Source organism: Stegastes partitus, unplaced genomic scaffold, assembly GCF_000690725.1.
Source record: "Stegastes partitus isolate 25-593 unplaced genomic scaffold, Stegastes_partitus-1.0.2 Scaffold963, whole genome shotgun sequence".
NCBI classification, from domain to species: domain Eukaryota; kingdom Metazoa; phylum Chordata; class Actinopteri; family Pomacentridae; genus Stegastes; species Stegastes partitus.
The window spans coordinates 247105-268522 of NW_007578694.1; the positions used below are offsets into that span (position 1 = coordinate 247105).

General features: G+C 42.2%; 1 protein-coding gene across 1 annotated transcript; it reads left to right on the forward strand.

The window, feature by feature from the left end:
- Window positions 1-18350: 18350 nt before the first annotated feature.
- foxb2 (forkhead box B2) lies at window positions 18351-19313 on the forward strand. Its single transcript, XM_008294443.1, has one exon. It carries the CDS (start codon window positions 18351-18353, stop codon window positions 19311-19313), a length of 963 nt encoding a protein of 320 aa, XP_008292665.1.
- Window positions 19314-21418: the final 2105 nt, after the last annotated feature.

Sequence of the window (21418 nt, forward strand, 5' to 3'; positions counted from 1 at the left end):
AGGACAAGAATAACATTTACGGGTATGATTTTGTGAGTTTTTTTGTTTTTGTGGGGACAAATACATCCTTTGTGTCACCAAATGTTTCCTACTTTCACAAAGCTGACACACAAAAATGGCTTAAATAAACAAAATGCACAGCAGAATGCACCATTTTCATGCACATTTGTGTAAAATCTGATGTAAAAGCGGAGCATTTTGTGACCCCTTAGTCAGTAAAAATATTCGCAGACTAAAATCACAGAGCTGATTCCTCCTGCTGACAACAACGTGTCCTCGTGGGACCTCTGTAAATCAAATTTACGGATATCAGTGCATGAGTGGATATCAGTAAATCAATTATGTTAAAAATAGCCATAAATAGCTAATGGCCAGTTCAGGATATAAAATAAAAAAAGGTTCTCGATACCCCGTGTGTAGTGCTTTTCTTTGTGCAGAGCGTGTGCAGTTTAGGAATAGAGTTGAGCGGCTGGTCTGTTCAGGAATCAATGAACCTGAAAATGCACTGTCCAAAGAACTCTCACCAAGAAATATGAGAGGTGGACAACTCACAGTACATTATTCTCCTGCTCTATTCATCTTTCTTTCCCGTCTGTCTCTGTACTTTACTGTGCTCCTTTCACTCCGCTGTTTCTGTCCATCCACCTTAATTCACTTTTACTCAATTCTCTGTCCGTCTATCACGGTGAAAGACGGCAGGGGGAAAAAAGCAGCAGAGCATTATTGAACAGAGATCAGTCTTTTCTACTCCCAAACCTTCACATGGCTGCTTAACACTGACAGCTGGAGTGCCTGTTTGGCTGTTTGACGGACCAAACAAACAACATCACACACACACAAGCAGAATCGCAAGTCATATGTGGTACATTATTCCAGTTCGGCATAAATTACACACGATTCCTTAGAAATATTATTTCACCCAAGCCGAGGTAGATACACAGTGGTGCTACTCGGTGGTTTAACCTCAAACACATATGCTACACAGATTTGCCCATCTATCCTTTACAAGTCTCTCTATTATTAGCTTTCTCTGCCCCCCTTAAAACATTTGCTAAATTCTCTTTGATTTTTTTGTCGTAACTTTTCTGACTTTACTTTACTGGGGAAACACCTGACAAAAGAGAAACAACACACAGACCGAAATTTAAAAAAAAGTCACATTACGGGACTCTGTGTGTCTTTCTGTGCTCGTCCTTGCTCACATTCTCCACCCCTCATCTCTCTGTTCCTTCATCTCTCCTGGTGGGTGTTAAGCGAGTCATGTCAGGGGATTTGTGTGTGTCCTCCTTCATCGCCCCATTACTCCCCCCTGGGGGGGGCGCCGGCGCCTCTCTCACCTCCGAGGATCTCCCCCAGCGCTGCTCTGATGTGCTCTGCTGCCTCTTGAAGAATCTCTCCGGCGACTGTCGTCACCGCGGACAATGCCCCATCATCCCCTGCGCCCTGCTGCCCATCATGATGGACCACTTGCAGGATGCTGGACTCCAAAGTGTGGTACTCAGAGCTGGGGAGGAGAGAGAGAAGACGGGGGTTGAAGGGGGATGTATGGATGGCTGCTGCGAAAGGAGTGATGATTGTGGGGCATTTGCATAAATAGAACTCTCCTTTGGGTCATGAGGGATGAACACATGCAGGCCTGAAATACACACCCAAACAACCTCAAATTCTCATTTTCACATCAACAAACAAGTCTCCTCAGCCAGAACCCACAGTGCCCTTATATGTTTCTGCTTTGTGTGTGTGCTTTAGCATCACCTGTACACACATGAATCAGTGTTGGTCCACTGAAAGATCCTAAGTTTATTACAGCTGCTTTCATTTAAGGTTGTAACGTGTCCCCTGATGTCTCATCTATAAAGAAGTTAAACATTAGCTGAAGTTATCTACACACTGAACTGCGTCTGGCGGTCTGGATGTAATTTGCACGTGCGAGTGTGTTCACCTGTCCAGCAGTCCATCTCTTAGCAGCGTTAGAGACAGATTCCCAGTGTGATAAAGCTTCACAAGGTCCACATCATCCCTCCACAGCAGCAAGCTCTCGCAAATTTTCACCCTCTGCAGATACGTCACCGTCTCCTCGGGCAACACGGTGTCTAATCGCCGACCGCACAGCACCGGCACACACACTCCACCTGACGGTTCCTTCTGCAGCGCACACAGAAACACACAGATGTATTTAGAAATGACTCAGATGTCCTCCCAGGTGTGTTTTATTATTACACAGTATGAATAGATATATCATTTAAACATATTTTTGTAACATACTTACATTGCCTGAGAATGCATCAAATTTTACTACTATTGTGAAAGTACAATGTATACAGGGTAAAAGGTGAATTCAACTGAGCCTTTCAGAGGAACATATTAAAGGTATTTTAACAGTGGACCCTGTTTAACCGTGTTTTTTGGACATTTTCTGCCCTACTGTTAGAATGTATAATTTACCGTGGTAGCACTTTATCTTATGTAAACTGTAATCTGCTTTTTATTTTGTGTATCTCCACAAAAATTAGGGTTTACAGGACAGAAAAAGCCACATGTTCCTGTTTTGAGTGATTTTGTGGGGATGGTGGAGTCCTGTGAAACAAAGCATACCAATGTACATGACACATGAAGACAAATCAAACCAAAATATGGAAGCATGCATTTCTTTGCTGAGTTGATAGATGTACAAGTATACTCAAGCCATGCCATGTGCTTACTAAATATATGCAATATGTGCACAACATGATGTACAATGGAGCAGGACGAGTTAGATGTAGCTGGAAAAGAATCAAATAAATTATGGATGGTGGTGACACATCTCTAGAAGAAAACAGGGAAATATGTGTTCAATTTTGGGAAACACAACTTTGTGAATGCAAAGTTTGACTGACACCTGATGTTGCATGTATTGTACATTTCCCTGTTAATACGATACAAAATGGTTATGTTCATTGTACACTATCTGAAAAATAGACATTGATAATTTATATAAAGAGCCTAGCCAAAGCATGGATGGAGGACAGTTTATTAAGCATTCACTTCATAAGAAGTGGTTAAACTTTCAGGTGCAGCCAAGCACTGGTATATACAGTCATTCTCAAATGTGTTCATACCCTTCCATTAAAGAAAAGGCAAAATTCACAATAGTCATTCAAATAACTAGAAATGGAAAAAAGTAATAATAAATAAAAATTTGCTAAATTATAATTTAGTGAAATAAGACATTGCTTTTGAATTGTGGTTGAAAAGAATAATTAAAAAAAAAACAACACAGACACTTGATTGCAGTGATTGCCTCAAAGGGTTGTTGAACAAAATATTAGTTTATGGGTCCCATCAGGCTTGTTTGCCTGTTTGGTTTTTTTTGTTGTTGTATTTTTAATATTTCTGTTGAACCACAATTTAAAAGCAATGTCCTGATTTTCATAATTATTTTTATTCATGACTATTTTTGTCAATTTTAACTTAATTTAGTGACAGCTATTTTTTTCTCCTTCTTCAATGGGAGAGTGTGAATACATTTGAGGACGCTTGTATACAAAGACCTATGTTTAACTACTTCAGCCCTTACCCTTTGAAAATCTTTGGTCTTCATGAGTTTTAAAGTACAAATCATACACACAAACATGCAGGATCCACGTTACCTGGCTGAGGTGTAGTGCTAAGCACAGTGTTGCGGCCACAGTGTCAACATCTGGCTCTGGTCCTCCTAAAACAGCATGAACGGGACCCTCTGGTACGTCTGCCTGGAAACAAACACACAAAGAGACAAAGTTAGTGTATCTGCTTTTTTCATAGTAATTCTGGGATCTTGTGTTGTTTGTTTCCCAGCATCCAATAAAATAAGCAGTGTTGTAGATTGCTGACTGATGTGATAGCTGACATATACTGTATAATGCATCACTTGACCCTTATCGAGCCAGCATGACTGTGTTAGAAGACTGCAGCGTTTTGAAACCAACAGTATGCATTAATAATGAAATCATGGTGCTGCAAGGTGTAGCTCATACTTGAAAGAGAATATTATCCGACATGTAGTCCACTAGTGGTAGAATCAGCTGGAACAGCAAAGTAACAGTGTAAATTAGCAAGAGGAACTTTCTTTCTTTTTTTTTTTTTAAACCTCTAACTCAGAGTAACACGGTTTATCAGAGAAGTGATGAGTTCCATTAATTTCAGTAAACAATGAGGACAAACAGTCCTCATTTAGGTTAAGTGGACATTAATGACGGCTCCATTACAGAGATTAAACATTCATCTCTGCGTGAAACAGGCAGAAAATTATGTTTCTCCCTTAATTTGTTGACTGGTACGAGTTGTGGCAGATTGAAATATGGCTGCTTTTATGTGTAACATTCCTGACTTGCATCATCTGATTCCAGCATTGGTATTTAGATTCAGGTATTTACAGGAAGTCGTGTGTGGGCACACAGATCAGGTCTCTAAACATTCATTTGTTTTGTGAGAAAGTGAAAAATCTCTCTTAAAACTTTTTAGAAATTTGGACGATCAGAAAAAAGTTCATAAATGCTTTCTTAATTATCACTTTTTTTTTTTTTGTAATTACAATTACTGAAATAAGCAAATTAGTCAAACCGCCCACCTTCAGTAATTTATAACAAAACTCACCCACAGCCACACTGGGTGTTCTCTCTGTGTCAATCAGTATTGTTTTATCTAAAACAGATAAGCTCAATCACGACGAGCACAAGCCCGGCCTGCAGCATGCACCATTAATCACGGAGCAAAATGTGGATACAATGAATATCACGCATATCTGCCGCTCATCTTAATGGGATGGTATGATGCTACAATGGGAGAGAATGGAGGAGGGGGAGAAGCAGCTTTACAGCAACAAAGACTTCTGGAAAGCCTTGTCAGTTTATGTTCTACTGCTGGATTCCACCAGGTAACTCTGTCAGCTGAACCTATACGGTCACAATTTTCTTGAAACCTGAATACTCACTTTCAAATTGCACAGAAATAAAAAAGAAAGCAGCAAATCAGTCTTCACACTTACGATGCACTTTTGTGAAAAAGAACAACAATCAGCCATAACATTAAAACCATTGACAGGTGAAGCAAATAACTTGATTCTGTCATTATAATTATGTCACATATAGTAGGCAGTTCTTCAGTCAGTTTTTGAAGCTCATGTTGGTAGTAGGAAAAATTGTAACCTTCATTTAACCAGGAAAAGGCTCATTGAGATTTAAAATCTCTTTTTCTAGAGTGTCCTGGCCAAGACAGGCAGCAGCACAATTGACAGACAGATGAGGTCACAACAGCATCCACACAGACATCATACTGGTAATACATCAACATACCAGCAGAGATCAGAAACGTAACGAGGAGAAATAATCATCTGTCAAAACATCTACAGACTGATGTTTCTGCCTCCAAGTCATTTGAGAACACTTTAAAAATATTTAAAGACACCAGCTCTTGAAGTTTCAGGTCTTTTTGCAGTGTTCCAGGTAGAAGGAGCAGCGAATTTAAAAGCTTTCTTTCCCCTTTCTTTCCGTTCTAACCTTGGGAACAGTCAGCAACAATAGATCCTGGAATCACAGACTGTAACTACAGCCAGCGTACAAAAAAAAAACAAAAAAAAAAAAGAAACAAAGCCTAAATACATTTATAAATCATAACATGCCAGTATCCTTTCCTTCGTGCGGTAAAATCTGACCATCCAACATGACAGTACAACAAACAATGATGAGTAAAAGACCTAAAACTGGTGATAAACTGGTGATAAAATTGGTGATAAAACAGACAGGCATGGGGAGGTTGTTCCCAGAATGCAGCGCTTGGAACTTAATGACTTAATGCTTGAAGGAAGGACATCAAGTGAACCAGTGACAGGGTCATGGATTGCCCAAGGCTGACTGGATAAGAGGCTGACCTGTGCGGTGGTGAAAACCTTAATGCTGGTGCATCGCAGTTTGCTGCACAGAGACCAGTCAAAGTTCCCATGCTGACCTCTGTCTATGTTGAAAGCACCTACAACAGGCATCAGAGCTGGACCACGGAGTAATGGAAGAAGGTGGTCACGGTCGTGCATCATGTTTTCTTTTACATTATTTTGATGGTCGTGTGTGTGTTTAGGATTTTGCATGTTCTCCTCATGCAACGTGGGTTCTCTCTGGGTTCTCCGGCTTCCTCCCACAAGGTCCAAAAACATGTTGAGGTTGATTGGTGATTCTAAATTGTCCATAGGTGTGAATGTGAGTGTGCCCCCGTGACCCTAGTGAGGCTTACACGGTGTATAGATGATGGATGGATGGATGGATGGATGGATGGATGGATGGATGTGTGTATACCTCATCTAGCAGGGCAAGGACAGGTAGAAGGATGCACTATGGGAAGAGGGCAAGCCGCAAACGCAGCGTGATGCTCTGTGCAATGTTCTATGTCACTCTGGAACACACCACCAAACCAAATATTGTCGCAGATCACCTACACCCCTTCATAGAAAACATATTCCCTAATGGCAGTGGCTTCTTTTAGCAGGATAATGCTCCTTGACACTGAAAAAAAAAATGCTCAGGACTCAGACCCTCTTAGCGCCTGATACTGGAGGACACAATATTAGGCAGGTAGTTTTAAAACATGTGTAGCTAATGGGTTTAAACACTAATGCATCACGCTGTCAGCACTACACATCATGATGCATAATGATATTTTACTTAAATGGAATTGGTTAATCCGGCTTTCTTAAATATCACCCTTGGAAGCTTAACTAACACCAAGCAAATCTGTGACATATCAAATATATAATGGAGTCTGGTCATTTAAGGGAGCTTAATGCCACAGTTAGACGAATAAAGCGCCGGTAATAATGCATAAGAAATGAGCCCGTGTCTTGTTTCTGCTCGTGGAGCCTCACCATCGAGGCCAGATGGATAAATGAAATGAGGGGTGAAGAAATGAAAGACCAAAGCGCAGAGAGGGAGCGCAGGAGAAAGGTTAGAGGCTGTTGATTAGACTGAGAATGAGCACGGAAGGAGTGTGGTGAGATTGGAGGAAGGAGGCCAAGGAGTTTAAAGAGGCTTTTAAAAAGAAAGAGAGGGCTGAAATATAGGAAGTAAGCCCGACATGTAAAAGAGGTGTGGAAAAGGTAAAGTGGGGGGAAAAAAAATAGAGGGGTAGGCAGGTGGGAAAATGTGATAGGGAGAAGAAAGAGAGAGGAGGAGGAGGAGGAGGAGGAGGAAAATGGAGATAAGCAGAAGAGGAGATGCAAAGAGGTAAAAATGAAGAGAGAGAGCATCAGAATCAAGGGATGACGGTGTGAGAGAGAGAAGGATGGAGCGACGAGGTCTCCAGCCGGTTCCTTCATAGGACGGAGAGAGGGAGAGTAAATCAATACTAGATAGCAGGAGAAAAGGAAGTGATGCATTAGCAGGAGAAAAGGCCAGTGTGTGTTCTACTGCAGCATGTGTGTGTGTGTATGCATCTGTGTGTATGTGTGTGTGTGCACGGGCATGCATTGGCCATCTGATATCTTTCAATCTGAGTGCTCTCTCTCTCTCTCTCTCTCTCTGAGCTCCATCTCCCTGTCTTGCCACATTCAAACTCCTTCTGGTCATTGCAGGAAAGATTTAGAAAACATTGTACGAATCTCCTGCTGCCTCAATTTAGATTTTTTTTTTTTTTTTTGGCTCTCTGAAAATGAGGATAATTACGAGGTTCCCGTAAATTCTCCGTCTGTAACAGTAGAGGGATGATTTAACACAACCTCTTAAATGCATTCTGAAGCTGTAAATGTTTACACTTGTGGCTTTGCAACCAGTGGAGCAACTCAAACACACATTTCTGCTTGTAGCTACGGGAGTCTCGACTGCAAGTCTGTGGGAATAAAAAAAAAAAAAACTAAAGCAGTAGAGAAAGAATAGAAAAAGTGCACATGGAAGTTTGCACGTTTCTCAGCAGCTCAGTTTAATTGCTCATCCAGAGCTTATGGTTGAAAAAAAAAAAGGATATTACTGCAAAAACATTCCTGTGAATCAAACACAAATACAAGCCTTATTATAAAACCTTAACTTAATAAAGGTTGGAACAGCAGATGCATGATAAAGAGCACGCTGAGACAAGTTTAAAATTTATATTTTGCCGTTCAAACAAAGACCTTTTAGGTGATTGCAATTTTGGAGCCAACCCTCCTTTTTCAAACAAGGAGCGAAGCCAATTTGGACTCTTTTGTTAGCTAGCAAGGTTTTTTTTTTAATGTCTTTAACAATTATGCGATGTTGTAAACATTTACGGGGACGAACAGTAACAAATGTTACCCTCGACGCTCATATAGAGTTCCCAAATTGCTTGTTTTTAAATAAATAAATGATTAACGCCCATCAAAGCAGCCTCAGCGCCCATTTTATGCGTGTTAGTGCGCAGACCGAGAAAGGACGGTTGCAGGAAGTACACTCAGCACATTGCCTCAGCTCTATGCCAAATGACGAGAGAGTGAAGGAGTTAGAGCCGCGGAGCTGCAGAGAGAAAAACTGAGCGGGGAAGGAAAGATAGGTTCAATAAGTACTAAGAGCCAGGCCAATTAGAGGTATGGATGTTCTGGACTGTGGCCATGCAGAGAGTAAAGAGAGAGAGAGAGAGAGAGACAAGGAGAATGACAGAGAGTAGAGAGTGATCAGCAAAAGAGCGAATCATCAAAGTTTATGTTGGAGAGCCAGGACGGGGAGATAAGGAGTGTGTGTGTGTGTGTGTGTGTGCATGAGAGAGAAATGCTTGTTAATCATGACATGTGTTGCACTTTATCTGAAACCTCGGTGACACTCATCAGCTGGCCCCCTTATCACTCAATTACCCTGCTGTGCTCTGATCTGCAGATTTGCTTCTTTGATCTCTCAGCTCTCCTCATGTTTATGCCAAGTACATCCCACATACAGGCTCCTCATTTCTTAAAAAAAAAAAATTACATTTCATTCCAGCAAGGCTGCTCCTGTGTAGGTTTGCCGACAAACGTACATGAATTAACTAAACATTCTGCATACTGCCGAGCATTAAAGTAGGCATGCAGTGACAACATGATGCTGTACACTGACACATTTGTCTCCAGCATCCTCTTAGCTTGAAATCATCACGTTCCTGTGTCTGTTTTAAACACACAGCTGTAAATGGTGAGGAAATGCATAGATTGGACGTTCTGTGAAATACTAATCGCATCATAGTTGTGCGTCAGAAAGCTCTGACAATACATGTGTGACTAACTGACACATCCAGCCATCATCTACTGCAGCTTCCTTGTCAGTGAATGTACATTATGCTCTAGAACAGCTACTAAATGGACCATGAGGAGAGATTGTTGTCTCAACATATGTGACATTTAAGGGTTGAGTTTCCCTGTGATCCTTCAGAAAAGTCCGTATCGGCTGTAGATTGCTGATAATTACACAAGCCTGAGTTGTTAGCTTGGATGTACAGCGCAGTGTGTGTTCATGAGTGTGGATAAATGTAGAAACCAAGTTCACTCAGAAACCCAAACAGCAAAACTCTTGTAGAACAGTGTGTATGAGTCTGACGGAGTGAGATATCTCTGACTGAATTATGACACTGACAGGTTGCTGGGTGTGTTCCACACTCATCAGATTAATAAAATTTAAAAAGTGCAGCAACATCAACTGGAAACAAATGTGTGTTTATTCGTGGGGAGACACTCTGGCCATGTAGTGCACCTGCTAGTGTGCCATTCAAAGAAGCAGTTATAGAGGCCCCATGACCTCAAGGCACATACAAGGCTCCCCAGTGTGAACATCTGACTAAATGTGTAGGCTTCTGGGCAAAAAAATGTATACAGAAATTTAAAGAGAGTCTCATCCAACCACATGCAAGCAGCCGTGCCCCTGGGACACAAAACACTGCTCCACAGTGGCTCCATTGTCATTTAGTCTATATAAATTAGGTGATTCAGTATTTGCATGAGGCTTTTTTTTTTTTTTTATGTGTGAACAGATATTCAGCTCTGGATCAAATGCAAATTATGAGTCAGTATCTGCAGAGCAGCCAGATAGCAGGAAGGACAGCCTCTGGCTAAACTTGTTGATGTCACGCCTCCCCCTCATTAGAAATCAGCCCCTCATTCAAATTCACACACTGATGTTGCTGTAAACACAACGTGCTTATTGTATGGGACCAAACACGCCTTTTTCTCTCCCCTGTGCTGTCATAACTGGCGATCTACAGGTGCTTTTTTTGGGGGGGGGAACCAACCGAAGAGGGACGTGAGAGGCTTTAGCCGTGCGCTCTTTTTTTTTCCCAGCAACAGGACCGCAGCCTGTAGCACAGCAGCAGCAGCAGCAGCAGCAGTAGCAGCTTCCCCTGTCATGGTCTCATTCATTACAGCCACAAGCTGGTGTTTAACGCCGCCGAGGGCTCTCAACTCACCCCGAGCCTGCTCTGGACCCTCCGCAGATACTCTTCCATGTCGGCCTGCGTCGCTACGGTGCTGCGGATGTCTCCATAGACCAAGTTTTCGCCAGTGAAGGCAGCTGATGTGCGCGTTTTCTCTCACCCTCCGCGTCCCCCGCTGCGCTCGCACTGCAGCACTCTCCTGCTGCCGTGTGAAGCCGTCGGTCCTCCCCTTCTCCACGGGGCGAACCCACGACGCCGAGCAGTGGGTGTGACGGTGGGAAAGAGGAGATCCGGCGGAGGCGCGCTCGGTGATTCAACCGCGCTCCCTGCGGTAGGAAGCCCCCTCCGTCCCCACCCACCGCCGCCTCCGCCTCCCCTACTGAAGCCAGTGAATGATAAATAGTGGCGCTCCGTGTGCGTCGTGGAGGCACCCTTTGACTGCTGGAGCGGTGATTTCAGCACATTCACGCTTTCTGTGCACGGAGGGGGGGAAGAAAAATGCCGCAATATGATCAAAACAGCGCAGCCACAGTGTATAAAAAGACATAAAATCGTTTTTTTTCTCAGTGTCTGACATTAAATCAGACTAAACGTTTCCAGTTTCAGGTCAGTTGGGATTACCAAAATTATTTCTATTTGCTAAATGCCAGAATAATGACAAAGATAATTTTTTAGAGATTTTTTTTAATTACTTTCTTCAAAGTCAGAAGTTTACCCTAATATTACTATGATGTCAAACTATATGGGAAAGCCCAGATGATGATGTCATGGCTTTGGAAGCTTTTGATAGGTTAATTGACAACATTTGAGTTAACTGGAGGCACACCTGTGGATGTATTTTAAGACACACCTCAAACACACTGCTTCCTTTTGTGACAACATGGAAAATCTAAAGAAATCAGCCAAGATATCAGAAGGAGAATTGTGGACCTCCACAAGTCTGGTTCATCCTTGGGTACAATTTCCAGATGCCTGAAGGCTCCACGTTCATCTGTTGAAACAATTATATCAAGTATGAACACCATGGGAATGTCCAGCCATCATACTGCTCAGGAAGGAGACAGGTTCTGTGTCCCAGAGACAAAGTGTTTTGGTACAATATGTATGAATCAACCCCAGAACAAAAGCAAAAGACCTTGTGAAGATGCTGCTGAAGCTGGTAAGAGAGAGTCATTATGCACAGTGAGACCAGTCCTGTACCCACATGGGCTGAAAGGATGCTCAGAGAGGAAGAAGACATCACTCCAAAAGAAACATAAAAAAAGACAGATTACAGTTTGCTAATGCACACAGGGACAAAGACCTTAATTTTTGGAGACATGTCCTGTGGTCTGTTGACACTGAAATTGAACTGTTTGGCCATAATGACCATCGTTACATTTGGAGGAAAAAGGGGGAAGTTTGAAGCCTGAGAACACCATCCCAACTGTAAAGCATGGGGGTGGCAGCATCATGTTGTGGGAGTGTTTTGCTGCAGGAGGAACTAGTGCACTTCACAGAATAGATGGCATCATGAGGAAAGAATATTATGTGGAAATATTGAAGCAACATCTCAAGACGTCAGCCAGGAAGTTAAAGCTTGGGCGCAAATGGGTCTTCCAAATGGACAATGACCCAAAGCATACTGTCAGATCAGTTATAAAGAGGCTTCAGGACACCAAAGTCAGTGTTTTGAAGTGGCCATCACAAAGCCCTGATCTCAATCCTGGAGAACATTTGTGGGCAGAGCTGAGAAGGTGTGTGGAGCAACAAACCTGACTCAGTTCCACCAGTTCTGTCAGGAGGAATGGGCCAGAATTCATCAAACGACTGTGAGAAGCTTGTGGAAGGAAACCCAAAACATTTGACCCAAGTCATGCAGTTTAAAGGCAATGCTGCCAAATAATAAGGAAACGTGTGTAAAGTTCTGACTTTGAAGAAAGTAATAAAAAAATCTCTATATCTCTTCAATAAATGTTATTTTACAGATACTTGCTTGGGTTCAAGATTTCGAGTCCTCTTCCTTATGGTAACACACCTGGACAGTTAGGGCCGATACTGGAAAACGCAGTAGAAGTTGCCAGAATTTAAAATAATTGATGCAAACTTTCTTTTGTTGAGCCCAAACAATATATTTTTTAGAATATTAGCCCCAAAATGTGTTGGGACCCTACTGGCATCTGACTAACCACCTAAGTGTATCTACCAAGCAGTGCCTCTGTCCTGGAATAATGTTGGTCTCCAGTGACTCATTTAGTTTGTAATAGTTAGACTGAACACAACTTAATGAAGGAACTGGACAACACAAGCACAATATAAATTAAGACCATAGAAGTCTTACATTTGATTATCGCACAGCTTTTCCCTGTAGGACACGGTAACAATATTAATGTCATTTTTTTCCCTGACGAATTTGCAGTAATTAAAAATGACACAAACTCACCTGCATGTCGTGAACAGAGAGCTTTGGCACATATGTACTGAACTGGACCAATGTCTGATTGACACTGTGGCCTAAAACAGAATAAGAGAAGTGGGATAATCGACTTATTTTGTTAAAAGGAGGTCATAAAATACAGAACTGACACACAGATTATAGGACATAAGCCTCTAAAACAAGCATGGCTGTTTTGACGATTGTGCCTATCTTTATCATCAGCTCAGTAGTTTTTTTTTTAATCCACTGTAGTCTCACGTTTTTAATGCAGTGCAGGCAACACAATCATCCGTATGAGCATCGTGGTTTGTCATTTGCGGTGAAGGCGGTGATACTCTGTTCTAAATGGAGGCTGCGTTAGTGCACTGTCACTGCACCAAGCCAAAAGGTCTCGTACCAGATTCAAGCGAGACAGAATCAATATGACTTCCAGTCACAATCTTTAAAATAAAACACTTATCGATTATCTAAGTAATACCAAGCGAGAAGGAAGTGATAGTACTTTCAATCTTTTTTTCTTACAAATTATACCCAGTGTGTTTTCTGACATGTGTCTCCACAAACGGCAGGAAATGGGTTCAGCAAAACGCTTGACAACTTTCAGCGTGGTCACTTTCCCAAAACACCTCTTCTTTTTTTCTGTTGGAAGTTTTTTTTTTAAAAATATTGCTTTTATAAATGCAATAAAGATAAGCTTTAACTTCTTAAGTTAAAACATTTGCCGGGCAAAGCAAAGAAATCAATCAGAATGAATCCATCTCGTTTGTTTCCTACAATGAAAAATTGAATTGTTGAACCAACTCACATGAATTGCGTCAACTGGTAGCACACAATTAAATTAGGTTTATCCAAATTAAGTAAAATTAACACCACTATTTTAAGCTAGATGTACTTAAATCATTTGAATCCTCTCAAATGAACAGTTTGCATTGCTGCAGTTATTTTAAGGAAACTCAGTTTGAAATTTAGATTTTTTTCCCCGAACATAAGTATTTGTTTTACCCAAACCTTGAATGTAAATCATGATTTTCTCATCAGACTTACATTTTCTTTGCATCTGTAATCCTACTTGAAGAAAACAGCAGCTGAAAACATTTGAAGACACAAGGACATCACAACGTCACAATGCTAAAGGAGCAGGAAACCTGATTTTCTTGCTTTTGCTAAAATTAGAATATCAGTGTAAAGGGGCAGCATGTAAGGTCAAGTTGATAAAATTCTCAAACGTGAACTGACCTCACCAAAGCTTAATGAGATTCATTTGAAACTTTACTCTAACTATAGTTCGAAGACACTGTTTTACATCTATGTGATTCTTCAGTGTTGACTTGATATTATATAAAAAGTACCTCTCATGGACATATACAAAAAACTGACGATTTTTTTTTAGTTAAGTTAGATAACGTTTAAAGGCCGGTAATGTTGATAATGTCTTCAGCTGGCCAATTATGGATGACGATAAGAAGAATAAGAAATAAGAAGCTGTTTTTCAGTTATACAGCAAAATACCTGAGGAGTCGTTTTCTTTGATGCCTGAAATGAGCTTTTGTGTGGATTCTCAAGTTGATGAAAGACTCGCTGTGGATAGAGCAGCTGACCGCCTGGAATGACTGCTGATGGGAAGGAGCAGACATCAGTGTGTAGCTGCACTCTATTGCAGAATCATCAACTTTTATGGCTACTCCGATACCTATAAAAATATGAACAATCACCTGGGAGTCAGTAAAAGAATGTGAGGCGGACGAAGCCTTACAGCTACACGGCACGGTTTAGGAAAGCAAGAAAACCTGCTTCAGGTTTGCTCTTGTGTCTGACAAAAGATAAAAGAGCTTCAGTATGAATATCACCCAAAGAGGAAGCGCCTGAGAGAAGGTCAGTGAAGTTCAGGTGGTTGGTTAGTGAGAACTCTGTTACCGGTGCAGGCTACAAATCCTTCACCTGCTTTACTAACACAGCCAGTGTGGAAGATTAGGAGTCAGAATATGAAAGGATGAACTTCAGACTTCTCTTAAAGCCTCTGAATATCAAATACATTGTGGCAACCGTCACAGAAGAAGCATGTGAATTCTGATGGACTGTGTGAGGACCTTGTTGGTAAATGTTGTGTTACTTTCATCACACTGGAAATTAAATCACTTCAAATTAGGCTGCATGGATGTCGTTTGGTCAAGTGTCTCGCCAGTGTTTCTGGTGACGTGTTTTTTTGTGTAATTTCAGAAGTAAAGAGACTGACAGAGACAAAGAAAGAGAACAAATGAGCAAAAAAAAGAAAGGGACCAATAAGTAGGCAGTCAGAAAGTTCATAAGGCATGTTGTTGCTGCTCAGATGTAGCCTGTATAAACCCATCTGCACTGGCAGCAGCAACGCAATAAGCGCTAAACTGCTTTTCGTTATAATTCAGTACTTTTTGTTTTGGTTGGCAAATGTGCAGATGTTGGACTTGTCCAGCTGACACTTAACACACACCCTTGTTAACTCTATAAAGTCAATATTAAAGTACAGGTGCAGTGTTTGGGCTCCATTCCTCAGTATGAGTTCAGCACAAAATAAAAAAAATATTCACCCCTGTCTGGTATGGCAAAATCAAAGGATCACTTCATAACACAATGCAGTTCAATACAACAGCATCACAAAACTAAAAGTTAAAAAAAAAAAAGCATCACTGCACATCTGTTGATTTGGATCCACTGTAAAAATCCCAGTGCAAAGTTCACAATATATGATGAAAAAACATGATGCAAATTTAATATTTATTTAAATTTAAGTTGTCCTGATTTGTGGTGGAAATTTTCTTCAATATGCCTGAGAAAAAAAAACTCCAAAAGCAAGTCATTTTATTAGTATTTATGCAGTAAGTCTGCACTGGGAAGAAGGATGGTTTTTACCTGAGATGCCTCTTGAAGGCAACAGGCAGACACGCTGCAGCTTTGATCCATTAACGCTCCGGCTTGCTCGCTCTTTTATTGGCAAACTGAAAGATCTGTCGTGTTTTGCCTCTAAATAATTCCCCATTACACGAGCACGCCTTACAGCGTCTGCGCTACAGTCCTAAACCGGTTTAATTTTCCATTGAAGACAATAGGCCTCGCTAATTGATTTTAATGGCTCTCTCCGCGACGATGCGCCCCTTATGACTTGGAGAGAGGTCTTTAAGATTATTATTATTAGTATAATTGCCATTACCCCTACACTTTCCCTTTGCGAATGGGAGACAGAGAAAGAATATCTTTGCCCTTAAGCTGAACAAATAATTATTAGAGACTGGAAACAAACAGACGACCGTCACTCACACGCGCTCCTACGTGCGCGCACACACGTACACACTGAGAAACTCTCCACCTTGGAGTAGACCCCCTCCTGGCGACCCTCATTCCCTCCGCCGCCCTCTTCGTGCAGCGTCCCGCTTGTAATTTATGCAAAATTAATTGATACATCTTTTATAATTGATGTGCTGTAAACTTAATGAGTAATTTATGTAATTAGTCAATTAAGGATAATTCCAGCATATGTTCCGTATGCCCAGAAGGTGCGCTTTACAACTAGTTATTTGTCCAGGAGTTGGGTGCGGGCGAAGACAAAGACTACCTAATTAATTTTGTTATGCAGATCAGCCACGGTGTCTATTTAACGGCCCCCTTTGTGAAAACAGATTTAATATTGATCTTTCCCGGGCGTTTTAAGAGGATGCTTTTACGCGCGTCGGCCTCGGAGGGCCTCAGAGTTTCAGATCTCATTTTTCAAGCGCCTGCAAAAGAGTTTTATGCAAAGAAAAAACAAAAAAAACAAGAAAAGAAAAAAAAAAACACAAGACAACAACTGCTGCCTTTATTTAGTGAATATATACATGTTCACTCTCTGTCGAGCCAAGTGGCACTAAAAGGTAATTTTCCTTACAATTACGCGACGTCTTTAAAATATGCTCTCCGCTGACACCGTTGACCTTTTGAGTGGGCTTTAAGGACCGAGACATAACGGGAGAGACACACCGGCTAATTAATTGACACAGTTTTGAATATTCATACCTAATACAGCGAGCTTGCCCTTAATTACATTGTTGGACTTCTCTCCTAGGAGGCTAAATCACGGAAGGCTTAATTATTGTAATGTATTCGAGGGCCCACCGGGGCACCGAGGAAGACAGGAGCCGTCAAGGACCCAGTCATGACACCTGGCCAGAGGAAAGAAATATATGGGGAAGGGGAGCAGCTTTTGTTGTTCTCCGCTGAACAGAATTCAGAGCAGGGGATGAAGTTTGTTTACATCCTTGTAGGATTCACCAGAGAGTGTTTGAACAGACAGACAGCCGCCGGACTCCCCTCTCAGCAATTAATCAACAACAGCGCCTCTCTCTCTCTCAGTGTGTGTGTGTGTGTGTGTGTGTGTGTGTGTGTGTGTGCGTGTGTGTTTTCGGTGCAGTTGTGTAATTGAGAGCAGAAGAGGAGCGCACTGATGATTGTGCGCAAAGGAAGACATGATTTATTGTTTGCAAAGTCTGAAAGTGCAATCGAGCAAATTTAAACAAGCAGGCTGTATTTATATATTCCATTCTTTACTATTTATTTCCTCAAGAGAAAGAAGACCTGAACTCACATTCTCTGTTATTTCATTCATGTATGCTCCGACATGACACCGCCGAGGAAAAAGACCCTTTGGCACCAAAATATTACCGTACGTGTGGTGTCACGTTCAAACTTTTCAAAAGGTCAAAGGTCAGGGTCATCTGCGGAGAAGCACTGGTGGAGGTATTGGTGATTTGTCTTGCTGCAAGATATTTAAAGGAAGCGACGCATTAAACACAGTTCAGTGGTTGAGATCTGTCGTGCCGGTTCTGTTCTGTCCCTGTTCTTTACGCGTTGCTCTTTGATTGGCAAACAGCAGATTAGAAGCGAACGCCTGCGCTGAACACACCTCCCCTCATTTTTATTCATTTCTGTACCCTCTTCTCTGTCTCGCGTAACCCCCCCACCACGCGCGCGCGCACGCACACACACATGCACACACACACACACACACACACACACACACACACACACACACACACACACACACACACACACAGCCCTCTGCTCTCTCCTGACGTGTCCCCTAAGTGTCTGGATAATAGATAATAGAGCCGGCGACCTGCGGGGGTCTTACAAAAACGGCGCTCTGCGAGTAGGAGCATCGCACAAGGAGGAGAGGAGCCACACACACAGACAGCAGACAGCAAACCGGACCCTCATCTCCTTTAACCGCCACGGAAAAGAAGGGAACTCAGAGGAAATCTCAACTTTTACGCACGGAGACTGACTTTTACGCACAACTTCAAGAGCTTCATTTGGAGAAGAGGCGGACAAAGAAACTTAATTCGGATGCAAGAGCCTCTCAAGGATCTTACCAGACAGCCGCGGGGCCCTTTGGTTACTCTGTATTAATCGATATAACGCAGGTAATCTAATCTGATGGCTCAGAACTTTGGAACAGATCAGTCAGATGGAGACTGATGGGAAGACTGTCAAGTTATCACCGTAAAAGAAAGCATTTAGAATTTACCTCCAAAGGCTGTTTTATTTAACAACTGACACTTTAAAAAAAAAGGAAGCAGTTATGCCCCGTCCTGGGAAGAACTCTTACAGCGACCAGAAGCCTCCATACTCCTACATATCACTGACAGCGATGGCTATCCAGAACTCAGCCGAAAAGATGCTGCCTCTGAGTGACATTTACAAGTTCATCATGGATCGGTTTCCATACTACCGAGAGAATACCCAGAGGTGGCAGAATTCCCTGCGCCACAACCTCTCGTTTAACGACTGCTTCATCAAGATCCCACGGAGGCCCGATCAGCCAGGGAAGGGCAGCTTCTGGGCTCTGCATCCGGACTGCGGTGACATGTTCGAAAACGGCAGCTTCCTGAGGAGACGGAAGCGCTTCAAGGTTCTGCGTGCCGAGCATATGAGCTGCAAGAGTTCACCGATGATGCATTACTTCCACCATCACCACCACCACCACCACCCGGGCGGCAAGCTGAGCACAGCAACAAGCCACCACGACCACTCCGCGGCCCCGGCAAGCGTGGGTCGGCTCCCTCACTTCCAGGGTTACGGGGGCATTGCTTGCGCGCAGCCCGGCGGCTTTAAACACCCGTTCGCCATTGAGAACATTATAGGACGGGACTACAAGGGTGTGGTGGCCAGCGGGCTCCCTCTCACCTCGGTCATGCACCACCTGGGTTACCCGGTGCCCCCGCAGCTCAGCAGCGTGGTCAACTCCATGTGGCCGCACGTCGGTATGCTGTCAGAGTCCATGGGTGGCGTGCCGGTGCCAGCATCATCCGAATACGCGCCGTTCAGTGTGTCAGCAAAAGGCCTGTACCACAACGCCAACGGGCAGACCCTGCCCGCCGTTCCCGTGCCAATAAAACCCACCCCGTCCCTGGGTCCTGTGCCGGGTCTGACGGGGCTGCAGTCTGGCCCGGCTCAGCTCTGCTCACCGCCCTCAGTGATGGAGAAAAGCGATCTGCTGGAGGGGAAAGGCAACCCTCTACACCCGGCTCTGCTGCTGTCTTAACCGGGTAAATTACGGGTTATTTTTATTTTACTGTTTTTGGGAAAAGTTCCACAAACAAGACAGACGTTGTAATTACATAAAATAAGACAGAATAGGCCTTTGAGAGACGTCATATTTTAAGTTGCGTGCAGCTGTAAGGAGGTTGTAAAACTAAGGTTAATATTGTGCTGTGTAATGAATTTTTCATTAGACCCATGTTGATTGAAATCATAATTTATTTGCACACTTTGTGAGGGCATTTACCACATACTGTAATGTGGCACTGATAAATACAATCAGACGAGAAGAAACGCTAAACCCAAAGAAAGTTTGATTTAGGAGACAAACAGCCTGAAATTCTTTCCAAAAACAAACCAACAACTGTTTCTATTTTTTGCTGTTATTCTTTTATTTGAATCAATGGCAGGCCTGTCCACTAAAGAGGCCGTCGTGTTGATTTTTTTTTTTTTTAATTAGGCCTGTTGCACTTTTTTTGTGTGTTACTTAGCAGTGCATTGGAAATGTTATGCTTGTATTATAACACTATTTATCTGAAGATATTTATAAAGAACTTAAAACCGAATCTTTGGTGTTGTACTTATTTAAATACTCCTTGAATTGAATTTGCACACTTTTTTTTCCGGGGATCACTAGATTTGCACACTGAAGGAGCAAATAAGAAAAAAGGAAATCCATTAGACTCCGGCGTTATTTCACATTGGAGCCGATCACTGCAACACTGACTTATTTCTCAACTTTAAAGATTCTGCTTTCCTGATTTTAGGATGTGTTAAAATGACTTCTTTACACAATATTATTCAATATTTCAATCCGTGCTGCTCATGCCATCCTCTACAATAAGAAGTAATAACACACTCTGCATGCCACCAGTTGCTCTGCTCCATGCATAATAAAGGATTCAGTTTATTTCCATTATTTTACACCAGCAGGTTTTAGATGCAACAGATTCTTATTTTAATTACATCTATGATATTATTTTAATTTACTAGATTAGTTAGACCTGTGATCATACAGTATTTATTTTTACTGACTCATGATGACATGGACTCTTGACTCAACAATATTTAAAACTTGAAATCTTAAATTTGATTCACCACAGATGAAGTCTATACAATACATACTATATTTTTCAAGCTCATATTTTTAGTGTGACAACAGAACAACAGAATTATAAGGAAAACAAACTTTGTCTGAACCAAACTTAACTGAAGTTAAGCTCTCACCTCATGTGCACAAATTCCTGCAAGTGTGGACATTAAGGCGTGAATCACATCTGGAGTGGATGTATGTGCTGATGCATGTTTTGTGTAAAGAGAGGAGGAGGGAGGGGGGGGTCCGTATGATGTTCATAAGATGGATATGAGCAGTCGGCACTCTGGACTGCAGCTCCGCAACTTCAAAAGCAGACAGGGAGATCGGATCAAGTTTGCTCTTTTGTTTGCTCTGTTTAAATGAAGCTTTGAAGCTTGTCCTCTCCAGCAGCACAAAGCGCCAGGTTCAGCCTACTGAAAATGACTTATATTTAACCTCCTGTCCCCTGTTTAGCATCCCAAAGGCTCCCACAGCCGACACTATTGTCACACCAGCCTCTGAACAAATAATTGAGATGCACCAGTGGAGGAGAGGCGTGGGAGTGAAAAATTAAAACCTATTTGGGTGTCATTGCTAACGAGCAGAATAGACATAATTGTGATTACCCTCATCTTTCCCGTCCTCATCCGGTCCTTATTTTATTCTATATTTTATCAATTCCCTTTTTCCTTTTCAAGCTGATTTGGTTTTTTTTAGTGGCTGTCTGCACTTTTCTCTACTACACCACCTTTTCTTTACATTTCATCTCATTTAAACAGACACTTTCTCTGCAGGGTGTCTGTAATTCCTAGTTAAAGGGAACTGAGATTTCTACGGCACGACAAGTGTCTGTGTGAGAAGTGTGCCTGTAGGTGTGTGTGTGTGTGTGTGTGTGTGTGTGTGTGTGCGTGTGTGCGTTGCTTTAATTCCCTGATCAGCAGGCCTCAATGTCTTTAATAGCCCTCACTGCATTAGTGCATAATTAAATGCCACTAATTAAGACACAATAAGAGGAGTAATAATGCAGCCATTAC